The sequence below is a fragment of the Triturus cristatus genome, chromosome 3_1 (genome assembly GCF_964204655.1).
Source record: "Triturus cristatus chromosome 3_1, aTriCri1.1, whole genome shotgun sequence".
NCBI lineage: Eukaryota > Metazoa > Chordata > Amphibia > Caudata > Salamandridae > Triturus > Triturus cristatus.
The window spans coordinates 738,872,572-738,895,666 of record NC_140583.1 but is presented as its reverse complement, the minus strand read 5'-3'; the positions used below and the strand labels follow the sequence as shown (position 1 = coordinate 738,895,666).

The 23,095-nt window shown below is 42.9% G+C and overlaps 1 protein-coding gene across 1 annotated transcript in view; it reads right to left on the bottom strand.

Annotated features, from left to right (window-relative positions):
* The window catches only part of LOC146860897 (uncharacterized), a 1,545,865-nt gene that overhangs the window by 507,575 nt on the left and 1,015,195 nt on the right, over positions 1-23,095 (bottom strand). The window contains exon 21 of the mRNA XM_085646178.1: positions 5,715-5,825. Within this exon, the coding sequence (XP_085502304.1) occupies positions 5,715-5,825 (111 nt within the window). The remainder of the gene's footprint in view (positions 1-5,714; positions 5,826-23,095) is intronic.

Sequence of the window (23,095 nt, the reverse complement as noted above, 5' to 3'; positions counted from 1 at the left end):
ACACCGACATTTTTCTTTCCATTTTAACCACATTTTCAAGTAACCAATCTGCTATTATGTATTTTTTTTTATCATTCAAATATTTATACAAAATCTCAGTAAAAATCTATTGATATATGTAGAAGTCCATCCCCTAAAAGAAACCTTAAGCTTCGCAATGTTGTACTCAATGCAGAAAAGTATCTTTGTAACGTAATGTGGTTTCTGTAAATTGTTGCGCCTAATCCAGCATGTTATTTGGGTTATGGCTCTAGCCCATGACAATGGCTCAGGCAATAGTCTCAGAACTCTCTTTCCCAGAGGTGTATGTTTGACTGCATGGATCAGAATATCTATTGCTCGCACTGCTATTTGTCTATCACCATCTCTCTTTGTGTTTATAAAAAAAATGAGAGACATCTTCTTAGTCTTGCATTTTACCTGCTGTCTTTTTATACAGCTATTCTTTTTGTTTGAAGTGGTTTTTACAATTCCTTGTTCTCTACTCTATTATGATTTTATTGTGAGCAGTGCTTTAAATTAAAGAAATTAATTAATTCATTCATTCATTGTTCCCCTGTGCCTGCACTATCTTCCCTGTAAAACGTTCCATGATCTCTGAAATACCACTACAGCGTGCTAATCCTAGGATTACTACCATGCATGACCTGTGTGCCCTCTCCTCTACTTCCTCACTTATATTTTATCCATGTTCTTCTTATCTGGTTAGTGGTAACATCAGTTTCTTTAAAGGTGCTCTAATGAATAATATGGATACTCATATTTCCTGGTACATTGCAAGTTATATCCACATAGCTCTGTAGCATTTACAATGTATAGAAGTACCATTATACCATTTTGTCATGTCGTACAACTTGAATGTGCTCTCAACATATGATTATAACCTTGCCATTTATGGATGATATTTTTCTAAACCACAGCCATGGATGGGCCAAGAAAATAAAAACAGGGATGTGAGAATGAAATAATAGGTTAAAAAGGATTTTGACAAGCTCCAGGTCTGACATATACTGGAATAAGGTTAGGTGTGACTGATAAGCCTCATAAAGACACAATGAACTCAAAAGACCTCCTCTTCATTACAATGCTTGGCCTTAGTGTCAATGCATTGTTATAGGCAATGAGGGACAGTCTGTTCACAACCTTCACTACACGCTTTCTAATCTCACTCCAGGACATGTTCATTTATATTACATAGAGAATGGGGTCCCCAATGATCTTCATGTGCCTTAACAGAAACATATGTTTGACTGCAACATCCTATAGTTCAGAATTTTAACCAAGTGAAAGTGATCTAGATGTAGTTATATGGTGAATTCCTGATAATTACCCTTATGTTATTAGCTTATTACAATACATGAGATTCTGTAATCCCTGTATATACGTCAGTCTCTGATTTTTTCAAAATACATGGGATTCTGTAATCCCTGTAGTAATGCCTATCTCTAACTTCTTTATTATCAACTACTTATGGTGCTCCTGGTCGACGATTATAAAAAAAAAAGACGTCAAAAATCGTTTTTCATAAATTATTACAGTCAAGATCTGGCATCACAATGCCTGCTGCCAGAGCCAGCAGCCGAGGTGAAAGGCAGGTCAGGATCATAATTCAAACAGCTGTTTGAAGCAACGAAAACCGACCATTGCTATTCTTTCTTGTGCTCCCTTTTTTTTAGCTTACAATGACAAGCAGAGAGAACTTTTTTAATTTTTTATTGAGAGTTCAAGCAATTTACAGAAATACAGAACTATCAAGTAAAGTGCAAAATGCAAAATAATCAAAACACTCGAGCAGCTTTACAAGTAGACATCATACATAGAAAAAATACAACATTACAGATCACAAATGGATAAAGTGCAAAGTGCTAATCATTAGGAGTAAACATACCCCAATGATCTGTCAAATAACCCTGTTGCAGAAAAGAAACGGGGCAGTCGTATACAACATTACAGATCACTAATGGATAAAGTGCAAAGTGCTAAACATTAGGAGTAAACATACCCCAATGATCTTTCAAATATCCCTATTGGAGAGAAGAAACGGGGCAGTCATATAGTATAAGATAAAGGATTTATAAAGTGCCTAAGTGCATAATGTAAGGTAACAGTAGTTTGGGAAGTTGACCCTTAAGGGCCAGGCATAGCTGTTCAAGCTACAACCCTGCCATCTCCTCAACGATTATAAGCATTCCGATAAAAAGAGTTTCCCCTAACTCTGAACTAGATCCCCAAAGAGCTCCAACCTTTCTCAAACTTCTTTAGTGAACCTGATCTTATTGCATATTTTTTTTCCAATTCTTTGATTTTACTTAATTTTGCTCTCCAGGCTTGGAAAGAAGGTATCCTATCGGTTCGCCAGCTCTGTAAAATTAGGGATTTTGCTACTAATGCTGCAATGTATTGGCACTGTTCTTCTCTAGTGCTTAGCATTCTATTGGGAGAGCAACCCAGAACTGCAATGGATAAGTCAATAGAGATGGAAAGGTCTAAGGTGGATCTGAGATAATTTTCCATTCATTCCCACAGGGTGCTGATTTTCGGACATTCACAAACAATGTGTGACCAGGTGCCACCATTCTCTTTTGTGCAGCGGAAACACTTTGTCCTCGATTTGTCGATATTTACATTATGTAGGAAAGAAGGAGTCCTATAAATTAGTCATTTTGAACAATATTGCATACGCTTAAGATTAGCACCTCTCAGTGTTGATGCATTAAGCTTGTTAATTCTACTCCAGGTTGATTTTGAGACCTACATCTCTTCCCTTTTCCACCATCTATCACAGATTTTTTCATATGGGGGAGAGACTTATTTTCTTCAAAGATTTTAACCCATGCGCTAACCGATCGTTCTGTCGGGGAATCAAAGACTTCGCTGATACCTGCTCTATAGGATACACTTCTGATATCAAATTTTCCAAAAAAGGTTTTGTTATAATAAATGACCATTTCAGCATTGCTTTAGAGTGTAGGAGCCCCATTTTAATCTCTAACCATGACTTCCAACAGTTGCCTTTAATAAAATCCCGAATTTGTACATACCCATTTTCTTCCAATTTTTTTAAAATACGGGTCTCTAAAAGACATCTCTCACCCATGTGAAAATGGGACAGCCTAGTCGAACTGTTAATTCTAGGAATACTGTAAAATGTTAAAAATTTAGATTTTTGCTTGAATACTCATTAGAGAGTCTTGCATCGTACTTTCTTAGGGTACTTGATTATTCTTGTGGGGTCAACAATATTATAATCCTTTAGGATCTTATTCATGAAAAAATGATCTGCCTCCGGGGGGGTCTTAAAAGAAAAATCTGGAGCTATTGTGTGCAAAGGTCGCATGGTAGTAGTTCCTAATATTTGAAAGGGACAGGCCTCCTTCTGCAATAGGGTAGCTTAAAGTGCTCAGTGCCAGTCTCAGTATCTTATTAGACCATAAAAAAGAAGAAAACATGCTATCTATCTCTTTAAATAAAGCTACTTGTAGTGCGCATGGAGCAGCGTTAAAAAGGAAGTTAAATAGTGGAAGAATAGACATACGAATTAGTGCCACTCGACCTAATATTAATAGTGGGAGCTGGTTCCATCGTGCTAACAGGCATTTCACTTTTTTAAGCAACGGGGTGTAGTTCAAATGGAATATGTCTTCTACTTTCTCCGTCACGTGGATCCCTAAGTATCTCTTTGGGCGAGTGTTATAAACAGGTCCAAAATCTGGCAATAGAGAGTCGATGGAACAATTACACAATATAATCTCTGTTTTAGGCTTGTTTATTTTATAGCCTCCTATTGCTTGGAAGTCTGAGAAAATCCTCATGATTTCCTCGTGAGTGTCAGTTTTAGAATTTAAAAAGAGAACAATGTCATCAGCACACAATTTTATATTTGTCATCCCTTGAACAGGGCCCGTGTTCGTCTTTTTCTGTCTGATTGCTATTGCTAGGGGCTCTATAAATAACGCAAATAAGATCGGAGAAAGAGGACACCCTTGTCCTGTGCCTCTGTTTATTTGACATGTACCTATGTTTATAGAATTAATTAAGATTTGCGCCTGCGAGTTCATGTATAACCATCTTATTAATTTAATAACCTCTTCTGGGAAGCCAAACTTTTCCAAAATTAAAAACAGACAATCCCCAGAAACTAGATAGAACGCTCTAAAAACCAAATCTGGGCCTCAGTCCTGTTTATATTAAAAAAATCCAGTGCTTCTAATAAAAAGTTCGTATTGGTATGGAGCTGTCTCCCAGCTACAAAACCACACTGGTCCGTATCAATAAGTGAGCTTACCATTCTATTAAGCCTATTAGTGAGAAGCTTTGTAATGATTTTGTAATCAATATTAAGAAGGCTTATGGGCCTATAAGAATTAACATTCTCGCTATCTTTATCCTTTCTCAGAATGCTAACCACTACTGCTGTGCAGAAAGATAATGGAGGGTCACCCCGTTTCAGAAGATGGTTAGCAAGTTTTAAAAATTCAGTGTTGAGAGTTGACGCAAACCTTTTAAAAAATTCTGCGGGAAAGCCATATTCACTAGGTGCTTTACAATTAGGCAAAGAGCTTATGACTAAGTCGAGTTCTTCCTTCATGAAGTCGGCTAGCAATTCCTCTCAAAAGTCCCTATTTAAGTTAAGAACTTGCCAATTGTGAAGAAAACCAAGAATTGAGTCAGAGGATGCATGATGGTTTGATTGATAAATTCCCTTATATTGCTTAAGAAAGGCCTCGCCTATGTTCAAAATTCTAGTCAAACGTGTTTTAGTCGGTTCATCCCAGATACTCTCAATCCTGTTACACACCTGTTTCTCCTTTGCCTGCCATGCTAAAAGTTTCCCTGTATATTCACTATCTTCATAAACTGTCTGGAGGTAAGTCCTGCTTGCCACATCTCCTAACTCATAGTAAAATTCTCTCATTTGTATTTTTGCCTCGAGTAACTCTTGCTTAGTGTTTGAAGCCCTGTTCATAGTATACTCCTGATTCGCGTGGGCAAGTCTTGTTTCGATCGTCATTCTTTCCTCTTTTTTGGCCCTTTGCCGCGGGATATCCTTCAAGGTGATTGTGTCCCTTAATGTGGCCTTAAATGCGTCCCAAGCAGAGAGAACATGTTTCTTTTTTGCACTCACTAGATAGTCAGTGAAAAGCTACAATTATTCTGCACTTGTCTACAAATTCTGAGCTACTGTAGCTTTTATTTAAAAAAACTAAATTACTTATATTCAACTGTTTCAAATATCCGTTTGCAACAAATACCTAACAGGTTTTTGATGTGTTTAATTGTGCACTAGAGATTTTTTTTTACTCTTCATAGTTGCAAACATGCTTTCTCTTTCATATGAAAGAGTTACACACCAAGGTTTTAAGTGGTTTGGGGGAGAAGGGACGGTGTGACTCATCACTATATAAATATCTTCCATTTGCAGTTGCTGTAATTTAATGTGGACGTCTTGGTAATTAGGCATAGATCTTGCCCTTTGGCACACCCGTAGAGGGAGAGCATGTGGGTATGGTAATATATCATTGTATGAAATGTAATAATGTGAGTGAGTGGTAATGGAAGGATGAGTGAAAATTCTACAAAAAGGCTTGCAAAATTTCATATTGATAATTTATGGAATTTGTGGAATTCCTGATATTTCTCACCATTTCTTTTTTGCAAATCTGCAATAATGCACATAATGGTAAGACACCGGGAGCAAATGAAGAAAAACAAACCTGCAGAATCAGTGAGACTGACACCGAGCAGATGGCTTCGCCCATCCCACAAGCAATGTTCTTTATCGTGATGCTGAAAGTACCAGATTCAGGGTTGTTTACACAGAAGTCCTGAAATCAGAAAAATATGAATATTAGCTCCTCCCAAAATACTAATCAGAAACTAGGAGTCAGATTTATCAAGGCTTTGCATCAGTGCAATTTCACCAAAAATGATGCAAATTATCACAAAGTGTTGATTTATTCATTTCTTTCCAGCGCAAAACCGTTTTGCACTGGAAAGTTGCCTAGGCGTAGTACAAAGAAGGCTTTTGCACTACTGTTGCGTCACTTTGGGTCATGGGGGGGTACATGGGCATTTCCACGCTTCCACCCATAGTTTGTGACGTAGTGCACTGTCAACTGTCATTTGTTGGCTGGGCTTGGTGCCACAAATAACGATTCCCAGAGGCATTAACTTGGAGAAATGATTTTATTTCTTCAAGCTTTTCAAATTTGAATGCGTGGTGCATCATACGACATACACTGTTTTAAAGTATTTCTTAGTGTAGTTGTGTGTATGGTACATGTACCCTTGCAGTGCAAAACCTATGCTTGACATCACACACACGAATTTGCACAATGGGTTAATGGTGTGCGTGTGGCGCTAGGCAGCCTAAAATAGCACAAGTACAGCGGAAGAGCGCAGCAGCACCATATCCATGAAGACATGGACCTGACCTCCTTCTAGTGCAACTCAGCGCAACACCTTTGTTTGCGGCACTGCGTTTCGCTACATTTTAGTAAATCTCCCCGCTGAGTCACATGTACATATTCCTACGATGCCCTTGGAACCTTCTTTGCATGAATTTACTATAACCCTGCCTGTTACGTAGTGATGAGTTCAACCAACGATCCGTTATAGTCAAGTTTGGTGTATCTCAGAATTTGAAAACCTACCAGCTCTAAAGTGCCAACCTGACCTCCATGGACTTCATTTAGGGGTCTCCAGGGGTCGCTGCTGTAACCCCTGGCCTGCCCCTTGTTACCCCTGGCATTGTGTGTCCGATCCCTGCATCAGCAGTGGCAAAATCAGTGGTAGGAACAGAAGTAGCTTGCCATTGTGGACGTCTGTGTGGGCTTCACTCACCTCGTTTTTTGTCAATTTTTATTATAATAAGAGTGAATAATATTAAATTATTCGCTATTAGTTTAATAAAGAATGGAGTACAAGTAGCTGGAATATGACTTTCCCTGGCAGCTGAGGTAAGTAAAACATGATTTATAAATGTATGTATGTTTTGTGTGTGCTTGCAGTTTTGTATGTGTTTTTGTTACAGTGAGCGTGTATGTGTGAATGTGTGTGCATGTGTAGGCTGATTATGTGTGTATGTGTGTGTGTGTGTGTGTGTGTGTGTGTGTGTGTGTGTGTGAATATGTGTGTATGTAGAAGCATATGTATGTGTGAGTGAAAGTGAAAGTAAATGTCAAGGGGCATGTGAAGTCACTTTTTTTCCCCCTGGCATTTTGATGACCTCTCTCCCTGGTTATAGATCAAATGATGAATTCACTGAGCTAACTCGTTAAAGCTACAAGGTTTACTGCATCCTCTGGATGAATCAATTCACTAATGCTCTAGCTTATGTCCAAAAGATGTGCTAAGGCTTTAAAATCTCAGAAAAACATAAATAAACATTTAAAAATAAAGCAAATATATCTGGCAATAAGGTTAAAGTTAATAAAAAATAACCTTAAGGTAATACACACTAGAACTGGTGCCAATGATGTATCTACCTTTCATGCTTTGTTATTTCCATTGGAAACTATGACTTCGATGTTATGCAGCAGGCGCTCAACCACCCAATCTATTTAATTGAGATTGAAGCCTCAAAACCCCAGCAAAAATCCTTTTTGTGGCATGCACTCAACTTTTCCAGATTTTCTCAAGCTCTTTTTAAACATTACTCATAAACATCAATGCATGGACAGACTTGAAGGGCTTCAAGACTGTCATTTAAATGTCTGATCATTGTCCTCTATCCTGTAGCTCTCCTAAACCTACCGTACCATTTACCTCTTTATACCTTTACTATGTTCTACTCCACCTAGATGGTTCAGCTTCCTATGGGTGCCAAGTGGCCTGTATGTCTGACAGCCTTTCACCTGAATCCTCTAATTATGTTTCCATCAAAAGCCAGTAACCACGGCCGTCATGGGAGCAGGACATGGGGCGAGGGCATTGTGCTACAGGCCCCACTGTCCTGAGGACCCCTGTTCTTCTTCAGCAAAATTCATTTAGAAAGTTTAAATTAAAAGCAAGTGTTTCATCCTCATTAATAATAAGTTCGTTCTTTGGCCATGCCACTAGATGGTTCAAGACATAATTGTTTCTCTTTTCTTCGAGTGCATTATTTTAAACACTTAAAAACAAGTATCAACTGGCGAAAAAAGGAAGAAACTGCCAGAGGGCCCTGGATTAGATTTTTGACCTAGGCCTCGCAAAAAAAAAACTGTGACTAACATGCCAGGAGCTTCGACTGTAATGTCATTCGTGTACAATACAAAAGGAGCTAACAAATACCGTGGGAGCCTGGTACCAGTATGCTTAAGATCAAACAGTGGTTCCTTCATAGATAGTAGAAGAAAAACTTATCATTCAGCATAAAAGTTAAATTTACTCGTAATATCTGTAACGTAAGGTATAAGGTGTCATGTAAATTTGAAAAAGTATGACGGGCACTCAATTACCTTTCACCTGACGTCGATATACTAAACCTAGAAAACTCACTTAAAACCATAAATTATTTTTCACACAAAAAATGTGTTCTGTTTAAATGCAGCAGACGTGAGGTGAAATACGAGAGGCTCTAGATATATGAAAATTGCAAGACACGGTGATAATGTTAATGTTAATAGTATAGCTGAAGCGCATCTAACAACAATTGTTGTCTCGGTAATTTTCAGGACATATTAAGGACTCCACAATACAATACTGTAGAACACAGGGGGCTGCAAAGCTAAGTTGTCTCTCTGAGTGCTTAGTCATATGGGAATTTAGACAATCCAAGGTTACAATAGAGTCGACGATTCAACACCCACGTGTGTTTTACAAGGGCTCATCATTAGGATGAAGTCAATGACAGTTTCAGAGTTGCAACTCCCTTTAGAGCAAAAGCAAAGACATGAGTAAATGTGCTGAAATGCAAATGAAAAATACAAAAGGACTTGGGGGCATATCTACAATGACGGCGATAAATAAACGCAAAGCGCGCTTAGCGCTTTGTTATTTATCGCCGTCTATCTCTGGAATTTCTCGCCCTGGTAACGCGTTATTAACAACGTGTTACTCCAGGGCGATAAAAATTCCAGAGATAGCGGGGAAATCGCCTTTTTGCAGGGAACATCGCTGGTTTTCCAGCGATGTTCCCTGCAAAACGGCGATAACCTTGCTGATACGACCCACAGAGTCGTATCAGCATAATGCACCTCAATGTTAGGGATAGGTAAGTCTCTTTTTAGCAGATGTTAGCTTTTGGAGAAAACAGCGGTTTTCTCCAAAAACTAACGTGTGCTAAAATACTGGGGCAGCCTTGTAAATATCGCAATGTGAACATCAGCGATATTTACAAGGTTGTCAGGTCCAGTGACGCCCACTTTGCATCTCATTAGAGATGCAAAGGGAGGCGGTGGGTAAAAGGGTGCTAACATGCGCTAATGCATGTTAGCACCCTCTTGTTAATAGGGCAATAGATTTATCTCCGCTTTTTTGGCTTTAAAAGCCAAAAAAGCGGAGATAAAGCCCTTGTAAATATTCCACTTAGATGTGAAGAGGATTGCTAAATTATGAGGGCACGCATGTTGAAGTGTAAGTGTAATTGGGAAAAACAGAGAACAAGTAAGAAGTTCCCAAGTAAAGTGCTAAGGAGCAAAGTCACATGAAGAACAAAGGAAAATTCTACAACATACCTGTTGTGTAATTCTGATAACGGTGTGGAAGCCCGCGTATGCGAATCGGTAAGAAGTCAAGATAATGCAAGCTTTCAATGAGGGAGATAATAGAGAGGACTCATTGGTGTTGACATAACCCAGAGCCACCCTCAGAAAGCAGCGCTGTCATGCATATAGATCAATATGTAGAAATTAAAGAGACCTGGCTAGATTAGATGCAACTAGAAGTCAAAAATAGAACCCAGGAAAAAGGTTGCGGGCAGATTTACAAGCCCCTTGTGTGACTTTTGCGCTACAGTTGCGTCACTTTTTTGACGCAACAGCAGCGCAAACAATGCGTCCTATTTACAAAGTGACGCATCTAGAGAGATGCGTCACGTTGTAAAGCCCTGCATCACATTATACCTGCGGCAGGTATAATGTATGCAGGGTGGGCGTTTCCACACAGGAAGGCCTCGTAAAAGTGACTCAGTGAAATCTACAAGATTTCACTGCGCCTCTTTTAGGATGCCACTGCGTCGAAATCTAACGCCTGCTTCAAGCAGGCGTAAGTAGTGACGCAGTGTAGTGGGAATAGGCCTCAACACGCATTACTGGAGTTGTGTCGTGCTTGCGACACGACTCCAGCAATGCGTGACTTTTCCACCAACAGATAAGTCAGAATTTCTGACGCATATGTCAATCATTGCGCCATTGTGCGCCGTATTGTAAATACGGCGCATCTATGGTGGCGCAAGGGTTTCTAAGGGTGGCGCAGGGAAAGTGACGCATCTGTACAGATGCGTCACATTCTTGTTAATCTTCCCCTGAGTATTTTTGAAAATTGTGCCGGAGATGTGCGAAGGCGGAGCCCGTCTATTACTGTCACTCTGCAATCCGAGACGTGCTACCACCATTGTCAGTTCTCATGCGAGATAGATGATCTCTCAAAAGAGGAGGCAGGGGTGGAGTGAGCAACCTGCCCTAAGGAGAGGCAGGACAGCCAGAAATCACTGCGTAGGGAGTGGGGTATGCGAAGCAGTATTCAGGGCATGGCGAGCTTGAAAAACGGTGCTGTCCATTCGGGGCCCCAAATGCTCTGTGTCTATTTTATAGAAAATAAAATGTTAATAGGACAAAATTAATAATAAAAAATGTATATATATTTACATAGCTCCCGATGTTAACTGGAGATGATTTCATAAAGTCAAATCACTTTAGAGTTTTCAAATATGAATGCCACATGAATCTTATAGGATTTTCTTTAAGTATACACTTAAAGTACATTTCTTCTCAATAATAATTAAATATGTTATAAATATATATATAAAGCATTTGACTGTGGTAAATTACAAATTTTACATTCAAACTCGCAATTAATGCGCTTTACAGTGATAACACGCTATATACAGGTTTGACACAAGCAAAAATCAGGATAGAGGGAAGTACCTACATTCGGACATAACCAGGGTATATTTAATAATCAGGGCGACAAATCAGCAAAATGCAGTGAAAACCAGCAATTACATATGAGGGGTGACACGTCAGTGATATGCAGAGAGAGTCCACAATTACATATGAGGGAATAATAAATCAGTGCAAAGAATAGGAGCAACCAAGCAAACAAGAGATTTTTCAAAATAACCCGAGCAAAGCTGCAGAGCAGAGTGCGCGGTGAAAGAGAATTATGGGAGGAATTTGCTCATTAGGAATGTTTTAGCTTCCTTTTTAATCAATTAATCAATCAATTAGGCATTTGTTAAGCGTGACTACTCACCCGTAAGGGTCTTAAGGTGGTGGGGGTGGGGGGGGTGCAGGTTCCAGTCCATCAAGGAGGGGGGCTGTCGAAGAAGCAGGATTTGAGGTTTCTTGTGAAGATGGGGAAAAATGTTGTCTGTCTGAGCTGGAGCGGAAGGGCGTTCCAGGTCTGGCGGCAAGGAAGGAGAAGGAGCTGCCTCCCGATCTGGTCTTTCTGGTGTGGGGGACCACGGCATAGGAGAGCTGGGCTCATCGTAGGGTCCTTTGGGGTGCGTGGAATTTGAGTCAGCTGTTCAGGTATGCTGGTCCGGTGTCCTGGAGGGCCTTGTGTGTGTGGGTGAGTTTTTTTAAGGTGATTCTAGCCTCGATAGGGAGCCAGTGGAGTGTGCGCAGGTAATGGGAGATGTGGCAGTGTTTTGGCAGGTTGAGGAACAGTCTTGCGGCAGCGTTCTGAATGTTCTGTAGCTTGCGGGTGAAGTTTTTGTTTATTCCGGCATAGAGTGCATTGCCGTAGTCGAGTCTGTTGGTGACCAGGGCGTGAGTGATGGTCCTTCTGTGTTCAAGGGGGATCCATTTGAAGGTCTTACGAAGGAGGCGGAGGATGTGGAAGCAGGAAGACGAGACAGAGTTGATCTGGCGGTTCATTTTGAGCTTGGCGTCCAAGATGATTCCCCAGTTGCGTGCGTGGTCTGTGGGGGTTGGTGGGTTTCCGAGGGCGGGGGGCCACCAGGTGTCGCTCCAAGTGTCGGGGTTTAGGCCCATGATGAGTACTTCTATTTCCTTGGTGTTTAGTTGTAGGCAGCTGTTTTTCATTCATTTGGCGACGGCTTCCATGCATTCTCAAAAGTTGTGTCTGGCTGAGTTGAGTTTGTTGGCTAGGGAGTGGATGAGTTTGGTGTCGTCTGCGTATGACACAATGTTGAGTCCGTAGGTTCTGACAATGGGGGCGAGTGGAGCCATGTAGACGTTGAAGAGCATCGGGCTGAGGGAGGAGCCCTGGGGGACTCCGCAGGTGGTAGTTGTAGGGTCTGAGAGCAAAGGGGGAGTCTGACCAGCTGCGTTCTGCCAGAGAGGAAGGAGCGGATCCAGTCGAGGGCCTTGTCCTGGATTCCTGCATTGTGGAGTCTGCATATTAGGGTGCGGTGAGAGACTGTGTCGAATGCCGCTGAGAGTTCGAGGAGCATGAGGGCTACTGTTTCTCCTTTGTCCAGTAGGGTGCAGAGGGCGGTTACCGTACTGTGATTTTTTTCTGAAGCCAGTTTGGGGATTAGAGGATGTTGTGCCCTTCGATGAATGTGGCGAGTTGGATGTTGATGGCTTTCCCAATGACTTTCGCTGGGAGCAGGGAGATGGGTCTGTAGTTTTTGAGGTCGGTGGGGTCCATCGAGGGATTCTTCAGGAGGGGGTTGACCTCGGCGTGTTTCCAGTCATCAGGGAATGAGGCAGTTGCCAGGTAGCGGTTGATGGTGTGGCGGAGCATGGGTGCAACGGTGTTGGTGGCTCTCTTGAAGATGTGGTGGGGGCAGGGGTCCCTGGGGGCCCCTGAGTGGACTGACTTCATTGTCTTCAGTGTCTCTTCTGTGGTGAGGGCTGCCCAGTTGTCCTTCGCTGCTTTCCGGGTGTCGGGGGTGATTGGTGAGGGTTCAGTGTGTTGGTTGTCTTTGTCGAAGTTGTAGTAGATGCTCTTGATTTTGTGGTGGAAAAAGGTGCTGAGTTTGTCGCAGAGGTCTTGTGAGAGAGGGATGTCAGTAGACTCACTGGTGGGTTGGGCGAACTCCTTGATGATGTTGAAGAGTTCTTTGCTGTTGTGCGCGTGAGTGGAGATTTTGTCTTCAATCGCTTTTTTCCTCGTTTGTCTGATGAGTTGGTGGTGGGTGTTGGCGGCAGCTCTAAAGTTGTTGTGGGCTTCTGTGGATTTGGTGTTCCTCCAGGCCTTTTCAAGGGGGCGGCAAGTGAGTCTGGACTCTTGAAGTTCGGTGGTAAACCATCTGGCTTTTTTGGCATGGGTATTACTGTTTTTCTTGAGGGGGGCAACGTTGTTGGTGCTGTCCGAGATCCATCTATGCAGGGTTAGGGCTGCGGTGTTGGGGGTCTTTGTTTTCCGCGATGGTTGAGGTGGAATTGTTGAGAGAGAAGGTGAGCTGGTCGTCTGTGATTTTGGTCCAGTTTCTTCATGGGAGCAGGTGCTAGTGTCTGTGGATGGTGGGTGTTCTGAAGGTGAAGTGGACGCAACAATGGTCAGTCAATGGGAGTTAATTGGTGTGGCTGAAGGTGATGGAGTTTCCTGTAGTGAACAGGGGGTTGAGGGTGTGTCCTGCTGAGCGCGTGGGCTCGGACACGATCTGGCAGAGTCCAATGTTGTGGAGGTTGTCCAGGAGGGATTTGGTGTTGGGGTCCAGAATGTTGTTGAGGTGGAAGTTGAGGTCTCCCAGTGTCAAGGTACCAAATCTCCACAGGAGCCGATGATGGTCCCAACGCCCCGCCACCTCAGGCACCACCCGAGATCAACTCGAGGTAGCGACTAAAGCAGGGGGGAAAGGGGAAGTGGACGAGAAACAAGAGAGACAGCCTGGTAAGTTGATGGTACTTCACACGGTCGTCTGGGTGGATCTTCTTACTGCACCTGGATTTTAAAGACACATGTAAAAACTGCCTAAACATGTTTAATGCTTGAAGTATCACCACAACACTAAATTTACCCTGTCGACCCCAGGCTATTGCTTCTCTCTGTGATGTTTTATAATTGGGTTAATTCTGCATCTGAATATAAAGGAAAGAAGACAGCACTTGTAAATACATTTCCTAAGAACTAGTCACTCTGAATATGTACTTTTAGTTAGTGCTCTCCTATTTACCTTAGCTACGAGTGGTAGCTTATTAATCCAACTGTCTGTATTTTATTCTGGAATGAGGTATAACTCCCTGAGATTCACCCAGATGCACAAATAACTGGAAGCCCCAAGTCTATTTTAAGTCTCTGTTTCATGTGCTTTTGGCAAGAAAACTTTTATAATATCACATAAGCACTGTTGTTCATTTAGGTTGAAATTTCACCACACTGTCATCGGGAACACGAAGCGTTACAAAGGTGTTACCTTAGGTATGCTAGGAAGGTTGGAACAAATACCGCAACTGGAACATGAAGACTGAAGCGCTGCTTGAAATTCTCTTCCCTCGATAATTTCTTGTCAGAAAAGTTGAATCCCACGTTGCGCATGCGTAATAGAACCAAAAATTGAGATAACGTTATTTCCTGAGGTAAATACAAAACAAGTTCTGCGCCTCACTGTGACGCTACACTCTTCCAGAAGACTACAGTTGAAGTGCGCAGTTCCCCTGTGGAACGCGCACCTTGAGCTCCCTAATTGTCGCGTGAGGGGAAACACTAGACCGACGACCTGCTTTGGATCTGTGCCCATCTGCGCGGCCATTTTCCTCACCTGAGTTTCTTATCATTGTTAAGCATTGTTTCAACAGGATTTTGGGCGTCATACACTTTCGTTTCCTGCACAGATACTTAATTTGTTTTGTCCATGAGTTGCCTCTCACTATGGTTGTAGTAGTGGCCAAAGTCTTGACAGTACCTCCCTCCAAAAGGGGCTCCCCCAATTTTGGTTTCGAGGGATTGATCTTATGGAATTCCCTAATTAACTTGGGTGCATGCACATTAGAATGAGGCTCCCACGATCTTTCCTCAGGCCCAAACCCTTTCCAATCAACCAAGTAATGCAATGTATTTCTGGAGATTTTTGAGTCTAAAATTCTGCTCACTTCGAATTCATCTCCTGACTCCACTCTAACAGCGGGGGGGTTTGGTTTCAGTCTTGCATTAGGAGGACCTTTTTTTTAGCAATGATATGTGAAAAGCTGGATGGATCTTTAACTGTTTAGGCAGTTGTAACCTCACCATTACTGTGACTGCTGGCACTGTCTCATCAAATTTTCCCACCATTAAATCTGGATGTCTTCCAGAGTTCAGATAGAACGGTGAATACCCAGTTGAGCTATGCACTGCATTATTGTAAGCAAACTCCGCAGTCCACAAGAGATCCGACCAGTTTCCATCCTGCTCCAACAAATAAAGTCTCAGATATTGTTCCAGATCCTGATTGACTCTCTCAGTCTGACCATCGGTTTCAGGATGATAACTGGTAGAATACCGTGTGTCAATACCTAAACTGTGCATAAAGGTTTTCCAGAATTTAGAAATGAATTGAGTTCCTCTGTCAGAAATGATTATTTGTGGAATCCCATGTGCCCGAACTATGTGTTGATTAAATATCTGAACTAGTTGTGGGGCTGTAGGTAATCTCTTTAACGGAATGAAATGGCTCATTTTGGAAAATGAATCCACTAACACCAATATGACTGTATAACCCTGACTATCTGGTAGATCTACTATCAAGTCTAAAGACACAGTGTGCCATGGGTATGGTGCATTAGGCAGGGGCTGCAATAGCCCCTGTGGAGCCTGTCTACTGGGTTTCCCTTTTATGCAAGTCTCACACGTTGAAACGTACTGTCCCACTTGAGCTGCCATGCCAGGCCACCAAAAATTCCTTTCAATCAACTCCCGAGTTTTCTTTACGCCCTTGTGACCCGCCAAATGATCATCATGACATCCCTTCAGAGCCTTGATCTGCAAGTCTTCAGTAGGAAGATACAATTTTCCATTATAGTACGGAAGACCTTCTGATATTGTTTTCTTGTTGTCCTCGCCGACCCATTCTTCCCAAACTCTGTCTGAGCAGTTTTCTCGGATTCCTGAGTAAGTTCTTCCAGATGGACAGCTCCTACAATTTTATTCAAAGGAATGATTGGTTCCATCTTAGGGACTCTCAATTCTTCTGGTGCATTCATTCTGGACAAGGCATCCGCTTTTCCGTTTTTTATTCCAGGTTTATAGGTGATCACGAAGTTAAAGTCTGAAAAGTACAAAGACCATCTTAATTGCTGTGGAGTGAGTGTTTTAGCTGATTTCAGAAACTGCAAGTTACGGTGGTCTGTGAATACTGTCACGCAATGCTTGGCTCCCAATAAATAGTGTCGCCAATCCTGGAAGGCTTCTTTTACAGCCAACAGTTCTTTGTCTGCAATTGAATAGTTAATTTCCGGTTCTGTCAGCTTTCTTGATCTAAATGCCACTGGATGAAGCTGCCCCGTCAGTTTGTCCCTTTGTGACAGAATCCCTCCTGTAGCGAAGTCTGACGCATCGGTTTCCACAAAGAAGGCCTGCTCCGGGTCTGGGTGCATCAGAATTGGGGCTGTAATGAAGGTTTTTTTAAGGAATTGAAATGCTTCTTCAGCCTCGTTGGACCACTCAAATTTCTTCCCTTTCTTCAGGAGTTGAGTAATAGGGGACACCTTGGCCGAAAAATCTGGAATAAATCTTCGATAAAAATTGGCAAAGCCGAGGAAGCTTTGTATTTCCTTCACATTTTTTGGTGAAGACCAGTCTTGAATGACTTGCACCTTTGCGGGATCCATAGCAACTCCTTCAGCGGATATTATGAAACCGATGAACTCCACCCGCTCAACATGAAAAGAGCACTTTTCCAACTTGACAAATAGATGATTTTCTAATAATGTTTGTAAGATTGCTCTCACATGTTTTACATGGTCTTCCAGGCTGTTCGAAAAAATTTGAATGTCATCGATATAAACCACGGCTACTCGATCCAGATATTCCCGAAGAACATCATTTACAAGATGCTGAAATGCCGCAGGAGCGTTGCTTAATCCATATGGCATCACCTGATACTCGAAAAGGCCATATTTAGTCCTGAAGGCTGTTTTCCACTCATCACCTTCAGCCACTCTCACCAAATGATAAGCGCCACGTAAATCAAGTTTAGTAAAAACTTTAGCTCTTTTGACCTGATCCAGTAGAGGTGAAATAAGAGGTAACGGGTATCGGTTCTTCACAGTTACCTGATTCAAAGCTCTGTAATCTATACAGGTGCGAAGAGTTCCGTCCTTTTTGGGTCGAAAAAATAGCGGCGATGACACTGGCGATTGGGAAGGTCGAATGAAGCCAATCTTCAAGTATTCGTCTATGTATTCCTTGAGATAGACATTTTCTGCTTCAGTCAAGGCGTAGATACGACTACACGGCAAGGTGGCTCCGGGTTCTAACTCGATCTTGCAGTCGTATTCCTGATGTGGCGGAAGCCTCTCCGCATTTCTTTTGTCGAATACACTTGCCAAATCTTGATATTCCACTGGGATTTCTTGTGTTTTTAAAGCACATATGCAATTGGTGAGTTGAGCCAATTCTGTAGCTGGAGTTCCTTCTGACCTGGTTTTTGTTCCTGCGAAACAATTCTGGATACAATGCTCAGAGTTCATTTTGACTGTTCTTCTTTCCCAGTCAATTGTGGGGTTGTGCTCAGTCAACCAGGGTAAACCAAGTATCAGGTGGAACTGTGGAGCATCAATGAGATTGAATCTAATGTATTCTCGGTGACTCTGTAATCCAACTAACTCTAAAGTCTCAGTTTCATCTGTAATGGGCCCTGACGTGAGGTTTGAGCCATCTACTGACTTGACCACTTCAAGATTCTTCTTTTTGATTGCTCTTACTCCTATTTCTTCTGCGTAGCTCAGGTCACAAAAATTCCCCGTGGCTCCAGAGTCGATCATGACTGACACCCCAGGAACCTCCTTGTGCCCAAACTTAATTGTAAATGACACGATCAAATGCGGAGCTGACGATTGTAGTGTATTAACTAATTGTTGGTGTTCAGGAGTCGACTGATCTTTGTTTCCCACCAGGGCAACTCCCTCAACTGATGGGATCTGTCTTTTAACCCCAAGTTGGTCTTGGGTTTTTTGAGGCAGTCTTTGACAAAATGTCCAGAATCTCCACAATACATGCATAGATTTTTTTGTTCGTCTTTTCTCTCGCTCTTCCTTAGTAAGAGGCCCTCTAATGGACCCTATCTGCATAGGTTCTTCTCCACTAACTGTATCTGATTTGCTACTGTCTGTCTTGACACGGTCCCAACGGGGAACAAAAGACCGGAACTCTTTCTTCTTCTCCGAACGTCTTTCATATAATCGATGATCGATTTGAAGGACTAGATCAATCAACTCTGAAATTTCTTGAGGTCTCTTGGGTATTTGGGCTAGGGCGTCTTTTAAGTCATTCTTTAGACCTCGATAGAATAAGGCTGAACGTTTATCCTCTGGCCAGTTGGTCTCCACAATCAGTTTGTTAAACTGTGCAATATACGCTACCAAATCACGACTCCCTTGCTTCAGATCCAGCAGTTCGTTTTCTGTAGCTTGGTTGGCGGATCTCCGATCAAAAATTCTCAGAAATTCCTTCTTAAAAAGCTCATATTCATACAGGGCTGAGTCATTTCGAGAGATCAAAGGCATTGACCAGGCGGCAGCATCACCACTCAAGTAGGACAGCACAAATGCAACCTTAGCCTGCTCTTCCTTAAACACTACCGATCTACACAAAAAGTGTAAGGAACACTGAGTCAGAAATATCTGTGCCTTGTGAGGATCCCCATTGAATCTTTCTGGATTAGCTAAAGGTACTATTGGGGCAACTGAATGAATAACTTGTGTAGCTACCTCTGCCGCTGACCCACGGGTTGCCTCTAATGGAGTGGTTCCAGCAAGGAACTCTTCCATTTTCAGTTTAATTTGGTGTGTCTCCTGTTGAGACCTTCTAATCTCATCCCTAAGATTCCGATTTTCATCAGCTGATTGAGTCAATTGGTTTTGTAAACCTTCAAGCACTCCAGCCGAGGCCTTTAAATCGAAACCCTCAGCCATATCGACTCAGGTGGATTAGCTGGCACTTCAATCTGTCAAGGTACCAAATCTCCACAGGAGCCGATGATGGTCCCAACGCCCCGCCACCTCAGGCACCACCCGAGATCAACTCGAGGTAGCGACTAAAGCAGGGGGGAAAGGGGAAGTGGACGAGAAACAAGAGAGACAGCCTGGTAAGTTGATGGTACTTCACACGGTCGTCTGGGTGGATCTTCTTACTGCACCTGGATTTTAAAGACATACATGTAAAAACTGCCTAAACATGTTTAATGCTTGATGTATCACCACAACACTAAATTTACCCTGTCGACCCCAGGCTATTGCTTCTCTCTGTGATGTTTTATAATTGGGTTAATTCTGCATCTGAATATAAAGGAAAGAAGACAGCACTTGTAAATACATTTCCTAAGAACTAGTCACTCTGAATATGTACTTTTAGTTAGTGCTCTCCTATTTACCTTAGCTACAAGTGGTAGCTTATTAATCCAACTGTCTGTATTTTATTCTGGAATGAGGTATAACTCCCTGAGATTCACCCAGATGCACAAATAACTGGAAGCCCCAAGTCTATTTTAAGTCTCTGTTTCATGTGCTTCTGGCAAGAAAACTTTTATAATATCACATAAGCACTGTTGTTCATTTAGGTTGAAATTTCACCACACTGTCATCGGGAACACGAAGCGTTACAAAGGTGTTACCTTAGGTATGCTAGAAAGGTTGGAACAAATACCGCAACTGGAACATGAAGACTGAAGCGCTGCTTGAAATTCTCTTCCCTCGATAATTTCTTGTCAGAAAAGTTGAATCCCACGTTGCGCATGCGTAATAGAACCAAAAATTGAGATAACGTTATTTCCTGAGGTAAATACAAAACAAGTTCTGCGCCTCACTGTGACGCTACACTCTTCCAGAAGACTACAGTTGAAGTGCGCAGTTCCCCTGTGGAACGCGCACCTTGAGCTCCCTAATTGTCGCGTGAGGGGAAACACTAGACCGACGACCTGCTTTGGATCTGTGCCCATCTGCGCGGCCATTTTCCTCACCTGAGTTTCTTATCATTGTTAAGCATTGTTTCAACAGGATTTTGGGCGTCATACACTTTCGTTTCCTGCACGGATACTTAATTTGTTTTGTCCATGAGTTGCCTCTCACTATGGTTGTAGTAGTGGCCAAAGTCTTGACACCCAGCAGGGTGTAGTTGGTGGATGTGATGGCCTGCGGGGAGGTGATGTCCATGATGGAGTTGGCAAAGGGTCTGCAGGGTCCAGGGTGTCGGTAGATGAGGGTTCTTTGGAGGGTGGCAGTGGGGCTGGCCAGGATCTTGTAGTGAAAGTGTTCCATCAGGTCTGTGGGCTCGTCGGTGAGTGTGCTCAGGAGAGGGTGGATTTGTGGATGATGGCGATTCCTCCTCCCGGGTGGGTGGGGCGGTCCTTCCTCGAGATCTTGTATCCTTGGGGGATGGCGATGGCGATGTCCGGCCCCGAGGTGGTGTTGGGCCAGGTTTCGGTGAAGAACGCCACATCCAGGGTGGTGCTGTCGAGGAGGTCCCAGATTTCGGTGGCGTGTTTGTGGAGGAATCGGACGTTGAGGAGGATGCATTGCAGGGTCTGACAGAGAAGGGATTCTTCTGATGAAGGACGTCAGCGAGTTCTCTGTTCTAGGAGCGGCCCCAGAGAAGGCACGGTGATAGGATGCTGGAGCACAAGGTTTCTGTCAGACCCGGAGTTTCTGACTCCCCCAGATACCAAGAGTTTTTTGGCGAGATATGCAGGGGAATTCGTGTATAGTGCTTTGTGCGTGATACAGGCCAGTTTGAGCTGTACTCTAGCTTCAAAGGGGAGCCAGTTCAGTGCCTTCAGATGTGGAGAGATGTGGTCTGATTTTTTGAGCGTGTTAAGAGTCTTGCTGCTGCTTTGAGGGAAGCTTTTAGGGGGGAGTGGAGATCTTGGGCAGGCCTGATAGGGTTGAGCAGCCGTATTCAATCCTGGAGCTGACTAACGGCTGGACTGCGGTTTTTAGGTTTGCAGCTTCAAGGAAGGGTTTTAGTTTCCTCAAATAGTTCAGGTGGAACCTGGCAGTTTTGGCCATCAAGTTGATGTTGTCCCGCATATTTAGGTTGCGGTCCAGGGTTATGCCAAGAGATTTGACAGATTCCACTATGGTCAGTGTGCATTTAAGTGCTGTGATCTAGTTAGTCTATTCCACGATGTCAGTAGTGTTTTTAGGGGGGGAGATGAGAAGAAACTCAGTTTTTTGTGCATTCAGTTTGAGCTGGTTGCTGGTGAGCCATTAAGCAGTTAACTTCAGAGCCTCATTCAAACAGTTAATCTCCTCTAGAGATGAGATTTTGATGTTGATCTGGGTATCGTCAGCGTACATGGGGAAGGAAATGTTGGCAATGTGGAGTATTTCAGATAGCGGTTTGAGGTAGAGATTGAAGAGGGTAGGGGACAGAGTTGAGCCTTGAGGGACACTGATTGTTATCGGGGAGGGAGCAGATAGATTGCTGTTAACTAAGAATCTCTGGGAGTGGCTCTGGAGGAAGGAACCAAACCATTTGATGACTGTACCTCCTATTCCCATCCGGTGTTCAAGCCGTTCAAGTAGTTTCTCGTGGTTGACTTCATCAAGTGCCGAGGATAAATTTAGTAGAATTAAGATACAAGTTTTTCCTTGGTCAAGGGCTTGAACAGCATCGTCTACAATGTGAAGAATAGTTGCTTTGGTGCTGGGCCCTGGCCTGACCCCAGATTGGAATACGTCTAATAGGTTGAAATTAGCAATGTGTTGGCTCAGTTGAAGTTGCACACATTTCTCCAGCATTTTAGCAAGCAGGAATATTGGATATATATGAACAAATACTGTTTGGTAATGTGTTGATGATTGTTAAAGTAGAAAATCTTTAAATCTGTAATACAGTTTTTACACTTAAAATTAGTTATATCTTGTATAACGCACCTTGGATGCTTCTGTAGAACATCTAGTACTCAAGATTCTCACAGTGAAAATTGCAAATCAGATCCCCTTCCCATGACAGTGCATGCTCGTGGATTTCAGACCTCAATGGGCTGCTGTACCATTCGAGTGGTCAGGACTCACAGGAGCGCAGCTGGTCTTTCAGACTTTATATGGGTGCTTCTGCTTGGGCTAGCACCCATGTATTGCATTCCTCAGGAATCTAATACCTCTCCAGAGCTCCTTCTGCACTGTCCTTGTCTCTCCGTCCTAGCAGGATCTGTATTACTTAGTTATGTCACACCTCACAGGGAAGCTGCTCTGCTCTCCTAGCTACACTACTAAAGCTCTCAGGCCTCACAGGAAAACACATTCCCTGGAGCTGCAGGATTTTTACAGGGGCACTACAATGGTGGGTCTCTCGGGGATCACAGGTGTGCTGCATTGATCTGAGCAGTATTAATTCACATGTGCTCTGTGCTGTTCAAGGCTGTCAAAAGGTTCTGCACTTTTCAGCACTCTTAGCCTCTCATGGGCTCTGTGGTGAAACAGTAGAACAAGCGCACCAAAGATTACTGAACAAACTTAGTCGGTTTTAAACCGCCCTTCACCAGAGCCAGCCATACTTCATAAAACACATGTGCCTTTTAGAAAGACCTGACTGTAACGTGTAGTATGCCAACACAACTCTAGATCAAGTTGAACTCTATTTTCTCTCTCATGAGCAGAAGTTTGAACTTAGAATTTAAGGCAGTGAGCATGAATTCTCTCAGTGGCCTGGGCAGGTTTAGGCAGAAGGTGTATGGTCAGGGTCAGACTGGGAACCTATACCAGCCCCTGTGCAATTTTCTCGGACCAGCCCCTGGAGAAGTACTGCCTGGCCCCAGGAGGCTAGAAACACTTGCTTGATGGTTTTTTGCTACTGGGGGTGGATATTGCAGCACAGCTGCAAAACCGTCCCCCAGTAACAA